At 39.3% G+C, this 8532-nt stretch overlaps 1 protein-coding gene across 1 annotated transcript; it reads left to right on the forward strand.

The window, feature by feature from the left end:
• The first annotated feature begins 576 nt into the window (after nucleotides 1-576).
• On the forward strand, nucleotides 577-1191 carry LOC127130730 (uncharacterized). Its single transcript, XM_051059697.1, has one exon. The coding sequence runs from the start codon at nucleotides 577-579 to the stop codon at nucleotides 1189-1191; it is 615 nt and encodes a 204-aa protein (XP_050915654.1).
• Nucleotides 1192-8532: the final 7341 nt, after the last annotated feature.

The raw sequence follows: 8532 nt of genomic DNA on the forward strand, positions 1-8532 counted from the left end.
CGAAAGTTTAAATTGCGCCTGAACCCAGCTAAATGCACTTTTGGGGTCCGACCGGGTAAGCTCTTGGGTTTCATAGTCAGTTAGAAAGGTATTGAGGTTGATCCTGATAAAGTTCAAGCCATCCAAGAAATGTCATCTCCCCGAACAGAAAAAGAAGTTTAAGGTTTTCTTGACCGACTCAATTACATCTCCAGATTCATATCACACTTAACGACTACCTGCGAACCGATATTCAAGTTATTGAGAAAGAATCAATCGATTGTGTGGAACAACGATTACCAAGCGACATTCGATAAAATAAAATCGTACTTGCAAGAACCATCAATCATAATACCACCGGTTGCTGGTAGGCCTCTCATTATGTACCTCATAGTACTTGATAAATCTATGGGTTGCATTTTTGGTCAACATGACGACACAGGCAAGAAGGAGCATGATATTTACTATCTCGGTAAGAAATTCACTGATTGTGAGACCAGATACTCACTTTTAGAGAAGACTTGTTGTGCTTTGACTTGGGTTGCTTGACGCCTGAGACAATATATGATTTGCCATACCACTTTATTGATATCCAAAATGGATCCGATAAAATATATCTTTGAAAAGATTGTTGTTAATGGTAGAATTACCCGGTGGAAAATGTTGTTGATCGAGTATGATATTCAGTATGTGACCCAGAAGTCAATAAAGGGGAGTGTTCTATCTGACTACCTCGCTCACCCACATGTCGAGGGTTATCAGTCGTTGAGGTTTGACTTTCCAGACGAAGACATTATGTTTATCAGAGACTTCACTATGCTAGGTTTCAAGATAAGTCCCAAGGAAGATCCCGAACCAGGATCGCGATGGACGCTCATGTTCGACGGTGCTTCCAATGCTCGAGGACATGGCATATGTGTTGTTATCACTTCTCCGACTGGTTTCCACCTTCCATTTACCGCTAGGTTATGTTTTGACGACACCAACAATATGGCAGAATATGAAGCATGTATCTACGGTTTAGAGGTGGCCATCGACTTAAGGATCAAGATTCTTGAGGTATACGATGATTTAACTCTGGTAATAAGTCAAGTAAAAGGTGATTGGGAGACTCAGGATAGCAAATTGATACCTTACAAGGAGCATATCAGAAAACTGGTACCCTACTTTGATGAAATCTCTTTTCATCATATTCCAAGGGAAGAAAATTAGTTAGCAGATGCTCTAGCCACGTTGGCATCTATGTTCAAAGTCAAATGGAAGAATGAGGCACTATCCATCCATATTGACCACCTAGATGAACCAACCCATTATCTAGCAATCGAGGCAGACCCTAATGATAAGCCCTGGTTCTATGACATAAAGACATTTTTGGAGAAACGACAATATCCCGAGGGTATATTCATTACCGATAAGAAGGCCATGAGAAGGCTCTCTTCCAAGTTCTTCCTAAACGGTGATGTGTTATACAAGCGAAATTATGATTCTGTACTGCTCATATGCGTGGATAGACACGAAGCTAGTATGATAATAAAATCCATACATGAAGGTTGCGAGGGTGTACATGCAAAAGGTCATGCTATGGCCAAGAAGATCCTTCGGGTTGGATACTACTGGACGACAATGGAGTTTGATTGTTACAACTTTGTTAAAATATGTCACAAATGTCAGATATATGGTGACAAGATCTTTGTGCTACCGACTCCGTTGAATGTTTTGACTTCTCCATGGCCTTTTTCTATGTGGGGTATTGATATGATTGGGATGATAGAGCTTAAAGCTTCCAACGATCATCGATTCATCCTGGTCGCCGTCGATTACTTCACGAAATGGGCGAAGATGCTTTATATGCCAACGTCACTTGACAAGTGGTTACCCGATTTATCAAGAAAGAGATAATCTGCCGCTATGGGATACCTAGCAAGAGTATCACCGACAATGCTAGTAATCTTAACAATAATATGATGAAGGAGTTATGCGAAGAATTTAAGATCGAGCACCACAACTCATCACCATACTGGCCCAAGATGAATGGCGTCGTAGAAGTAGCTAATAAGAATATCAAGAGAATCATCCAGAAAATGGTTAAGACATACAAGGATTGGCATGAGATATTACCCTTCACTCTACATGGTTATAGAACCTCAGTCCGCACATCCACTAGGGCAACTCCATACTCGTTGGTATATGGGATGGAGGTCATCCTACCAATTGAAGTCGAGATCCCTTTACTCAGAGTCATCATGGAGGCCGACCTTGACGAAGCTGAATGGGTTCAATAATGGTATGACCAGCTGAATCTGGTCGAAGAGAAACGTTTGATGGACGTCTATCACGATCAATTGTACCAAAGACGTCTCAAAAGAGCTTTTGACAAGAAAGTTCTTCCTCGTGAGTACCGCGCAGGGGAACTCGTGCTCAAAAGGCATTCGACTATTCACTCAGACCCGCGAGGCAAATGGACTCCCAACTATGAGGGACCTTTCGTCATCAAGAAGGCCTTCTCAAGTGGGTCTCTAATCCTCACAATAATGGATGGGGAAGACTTGTCATCACCAGTGAATGCATACATAGTCAAAAAATATTATGCCTAAAAAGAAAGGATAAAAGTCGGCTAGATTAACCTTCACAAGATTGATCTAGGCAAAAATGGCTGCTCCGATGGACCAAAAAATGAATTGTCCATGCAAAAGTTAGGGAACAAATACAAAGCTCGCTAAGTCGAAAACCCGAAAAGGCGACTTAGGCAAAAAGGAGCATCCTGGTGGACGAAAAGAGTGGAAATATCTAGGAAAAAGTTTGGGATAAAGGCATTGACTATGATCCTCAGGCCCATTACGCTACAAGTTAGATATTAGATGGTCAAAGATCAATCCAATCATCGTCAGTCAAAGCAAGGTCTCAGGATTCAGATTCGGTAGTAGACTAATTTGAGAATAATATTACCTCATAGGATGATAGACGAAGGATGCACTCATATGAACTAAAATTTTCAAAAGAAGATTAAAAAATGTAAATATTGCATGCAACAACATATATTAGGCAAGACTTGAGATATCTAAAATGCCTAATTCCCGACGAATATTGAAAAACGACTCTGATGCAAAAGGTTTTGTAAAAATATTTGTAGTACCCTAAAATTTTCCCTCCATTTCTTTCCCACCTCCATCCAACTTGGGGATCATCTGCATACATTAATAATTTATGCGTAAGCATCATTCATTCCATTAAGGGATCATTATAGATTCCAAATGCTTGGCTTGTGTGTCAATTTGACAGGAAGGGTTTGGAGTTACACCAAAGCCTAGGGATCTTCAAAACCCTAATCTCCTGATGATGGAGGTATGAGGAATCTTCAAGCAGTCCTCAAGGCATGCTAACCTTATTGCTTGAGGATATGGTCATGAAGCTTTGGATTGGTTTGTGAAGCATCTTGATTGATTCAAAGATCTTGGCATACTTTAGATAATCATAACCAAGAAAGATTGGATCTAAAGATAGCTTGTAACTTGACTTTTCATCTAGATGGTCTTCAAAACCCAAATTTCACCCAATTCATCAGCCATTGTGTGCTTGATATTCTTGCTTGGTCATTGTCCCTCATAAACCCTTATATTGGGTTTACTCATGTTAATTTTGGTTTGGTTCTACCCTTTTATGCTTAAGGCCATTGGTCATAGCCCTAGTCTCTGGTCCTATGAATTTCCATCCTCTGCTTATATCCCATGGCACTTCATTTGTACACTTCAAATGCCTAGCCTTTAATTTGATTGGTTTCATCTCGTGGAGTCCATCCAAGTCCATTTCATGACATTTTCAATGCTTAGTCCATGGATCTTTGGTTCATGTTCATCATTGTCTAGGCAAATCAAGCTGTTTCATGTTATTAGTTTATTCAAGTCATTCATCTTCATCCAAAGTCACATTCTTGGTTCACTTCAGCCATGTCCATTCAAGATCAAATCAAAGCCAATTTCAATCCATTACAATCCATTTACTAGGAAATACCTTCAAGGTCCATGTCAATTCAAAGGCCCAATTCAATTCATTTCATTCATAAACACCAATTTCCATTCAAATAACTATCTATAGTCCATTGCAATGTTCATTACATCCAAAAAAAGAACAAAAATTAAATGTTGACCAAATGTTGACTTTGGTCAACTTTGACCAAAGTCAACCCAAGCCCTTTTCATCCTAAAACCCTAAGTCTTGTGTCTGTCGCATCCTGCGAAAAATCAACTGGCGAGCCTAAAAATAAAAACACACACAGAGCCGCCACTAAACGTTATTTATCCCAAGATAGGGAAAGGAAACGCTCAGAGAAACCTGGAAAGACATGGTCTCGCGACCAGAGAGAAAAGGTTCGGGAGTCGGTTACGCAAGGGGAAGGTATTAGCACCCCTCACGTCCTAGGTACTCCTAGGGATCCACGTCCTAGAATAAAGAGAAGGTTGCTAAACATCACACACACACACGGGGAACGCAGGTGGGGTTAAGAGAAGGGAGCTCGATAAGGTATCGCACCTTATGCCTACATATCTTGTCTGGAACAAGAATCAGAGCCTCTGTAGTTCGGCTTACGCACGCCAAACAACACAAAACAATCAAACAAGCAAGGGTGGCAAACATGGAGCCCGACAACCACTGGATGGAATTACGTCGGCATCCGAACCAAAACACACTCAAAAGGGCAAACATGGAGCCCGACTGCCAATCACTGGGCTTACGTCGGCATCCGAGCCAAACACACAGTCAGATAACAAGTAAACACACGCAAAAAAAGAAAAAGGTTGCCCGGAGTGGTCTCGCACGACCACCTGCCTACATACCTCGTCTGGCACGAGGATCAGGGCGATGTAGTTCCCCTGAAAGGGACTAAATTGCTAACCAGAAACCGAGGGGGAAACACGACACTAGGGAGCTGAGACTCGAGCCTAATGTTGTCATGCAAAGTCACCCTAAGTTCAGGTTTCTACCCACTTGCATCAGTGCGATCTAATCCTAACCAGGAAAGAAGAAAGCACACAAGCATACAATCATATCATACATCAAATGAGAACAGGCATCTCAATCAAACATGTCAATCAGATATACACATAGCACACGCTATAACCAAACAAGGGGCTCAATCAATCAGGTTTGACTGCCTCAGCAAGTCGTCTGTACGGGCTGTGTTTGCTCTTAACCTTGCCATTACGAGGCTAAGGTGAAGCAGATGATGGGTGAAGTGAGGATCAGACCTCACAGCTCTTATCCCTAACCAGGGAGAGCTTCTGACAAATGAGCATGGGTCCAGAATGGGGGGACCCTTCTATACTCAGAGACTCTGACACAATGTGCACTGCACGGGATCTTGGGTTAGGATCTCAATGCTACAACCATGTAATGGGAGCAAGGAGAAGACTCAACTGAATAGTGGGGGGTAGACTGCATACCCCTACCTTCCACCAATTGCCTTATTTAAAGGACTTTCACCTGCTTGGGCTTAAAAATAAACAACCACAATCATTGCCTCTTAAGGAGGACTTCAGACATTTATTTGCCCGGCCCGGTAACAGCCGGGTCTCCAGACTACATGAAGTCAAGAGGACCTACCTCAATGCAAGTTGCTTAAGCAACGCAAAGCAAAAGTTCACAAGGAACTGAGCAACTAAAGTACCTGGAAACAATCCAACACAGTTAGTAATCAGACAGACAAAACCAAACAGCAAGTGTTCAATCAATCAAACTATACAAAGCAATGCACAAACAAAGCAAGCCAAAGCTCAAGCCTATGCTTCACAACCTACAAAACACAATTATGTTAGTGTACAAACATCAACAACATCAATTAAAATTGATTTGAACCATTATCCACAAGCTTTGCCTTTTGATCCTGAAAAATCAAGCAAACATTAGCAACTAGACCACTAGGCTAAGCCTAGGGTCCAAAGCAAGGGAAAAAATAGTAAACAGCAAGGTATTCACCAACCAAAATCAAATTAAAGTCAAACAAGAGCAAACATCATTGGTCTCATGTTTATATCATCCATCATGTTCATGCTATGCTCAAAACAATTCACATTAAGTCAAATGGAGCATCAAACATACAAACAGAAGTATTGCATTCAAATCCCTATCAAAACACATCCAAAAATTCTCAAATTAATTACACCTAAACAGGGGATCTTCAAGGTCTACCATGTCAAATTTGAGCTCAATTGGGCAAATAGAACCATGTCAATGAAAATCAACAAAAACAGTCACAATTTCATGCTTCAAACCACAACATCCATGCATACATCCACTTCAAAAATTCATAACTCAATGAAAACAATAAAGAAATGGATGAGACCAAAACAGGGAGGTCCTAACATGTGTCTAGTTCATGCATATCAAATTTCATGACCATACAATACAACATGAGCATTTCTCAATCATTCTACCAACCTAGGTCACATGGACTTGCACAATCAATCACCAGAAATGAAAAATCAAGATTAAATTGAAAATGCAATGAACAATTCCACAAAAATTCATCAAGCATCCTAACATATCAACAATTCACCATGCCAAATTTCATTCAATTCTAACATGCATAGGTTATCCAATTAAATTCAACAAGTTGACATCAAGAGGTGTGACACAAATTGTCACACCTAAGTTCCAGAATTTGCTGCTCTCTGACCAGGTATCAAAAATTCATGAAATTTACATATAAATAATCCTCAATGAGTCAAGAACCACCACAAAAATTTTTAGCCATTTATTTTATGATATGAGTATTTCATGATCAAATTGCAAAAATGTATCAAAATGTGACATACATTAGAAAACCCTAGGTCAAATAAAATATTTGCCATGCACAATTTTGACCAATAGGTCAAAAAAATCCTACACAAGTCAACAAAGTCATAGAAAAAATCTCCATATTTTTAGGAATTTTTTGCTATTTTTTATGGATTTTTTAATGTGTTAAATATTTTTAGAAATTAAATGAATTAATTAAAAAATGACAATGGCAATCCTGTAATTATTAAAGGCACTGGCGGTAAACATCTTTTTTCAAATTTTCAAATGACATTTTGGATCTAACTCACAACAGTCATCGTTTTCAGCTAGCATTTTTCCAGAATTCACAAAATTGGACGAACATCGAATCTTCACGAAAATGAACATGCATGGTATCATTCGAACCGTCTCAACAAGAGGATTACAAATATCACACTATTACATCCTAAAAGTTCCTAAATCAAAAGAATCGAACAACCTAGGGTTTGCATTCATAACTTCAATTCAAGATTTCTCCTCCTATGGTTCATCATTCACAAATCTAATTACATCACCACGATCTACATAACATGTACTTCCAAACGCATATGATCTTGAAGCAAATCATGAGTTTCGAAAATCCTCTAACCTGGAATGGCAGCGATGATAGAGAGGTCCTTTGCGCTTCTTTTCTTCAAACAGATGTAGAAATAGGATGAGGATGATGTTTAGCAACCTTTGCCTAGCTCAACCTTGCTCCAGTTATGAGGAATTCGCATTTGCCATGGATGATGAGTTTTTGAACAGCCACGATTTAGCACCCTATGCCTTCCAATTTGCAAAAACAGATGGAGAAGAAGAAGATTGGAGTTGAATGCAACAAGAATTTCGTGTTTTGGTTCAAGATTGAGGAAGAAATTTGGATTTGAAGGTTGTTGTGTTCTTGAGGGTTTTGAGAGAATGTGGAAGTTTCAGATCTGGTTCTTGGAGATTGTGAATTCAGTTATGATTATGGAGTGATTATGAATATATACATTGCACTAATCCATCACTAATCCACTTAATTAACAATTTGGAGTGTTAAGTGAAATTGCCATTTTGTAAACAAGGGCAAATTTGTAATTACACCATGCCAGCTAGTGCCAGCTGTTTTAACAGCTCAAGCAATCCCCAAATGACATATGTAATGTGTAGAAACTTGTTTCATGTCCATTGGTTGAGTATTTCTCAAAATCACATGTGTGTGGTAATTGATCCATTTTTAGCATTTCATTTTTCACCCCAAAACTCAAACCATGTGCATTAACCATAAAATGAATATTCAAACACACTTAAAATGCCATTCCTGAGGTGTTGGAAAAAGTCCCATTCAAAAATTCCAATTATTTTGACATTTGGACAATTTTGCCCCTGGTCCAATTCAGCTGTCCAGTTGAAAAGTGACTTTTTGCCTTGGCCATTTTTGAACAAATCCAATGATGCACCCTCAAAGTACATGTCAAATGGAGTTTGTGCATATAAAGAACTTGCAATTTGGACAAAGTATGTGGTAATTATGGCCTCCTGATTACGGGTCATTTTTGAAATTCACTGAGCCATAACTTTCCAACCATACATTGGATTTTCAAGTTCTTGGACTTTTTGGAAAGGTGAGAACAAGATCTACAACTTTCATGTTGAACAAATTTGCATTTGAAGCTTCCTTGGACACGTGGCTTTGAGGTCCAAAACTTTCCATTTTTGGAAACTTCAACTACAAGTCACTTTCTATTTTTGGCAGTTTTTGTCCTGACTTGATTT

Source organism: Lathyrus oleraceus, chromosome 3 (assembly GCF_024323335.1).
Source record: "Lathyrus oleraceus cultivar Zhongwan6 chromosome 3, CAAS_Psat_ZW6_1.0, whole genome shotgun sequence".
NCBI classification, from domain to species: Eukaryota; Viridiplantae; Streptophyta; class Magnoliopsida; order Fabales; family Fabaceae; genus Lathyrus; species Lathyrus oleraceus.

Bases quoted from the DNA above. Each gene is read 5' to 3' on its own strand.
- LOC127130730 (XM_051059697.1), top strand. From the start codon at position 577: ATGGATCCGATAAAATATATCTTTGAAAAGATTGTTGTTAATGGTAGA.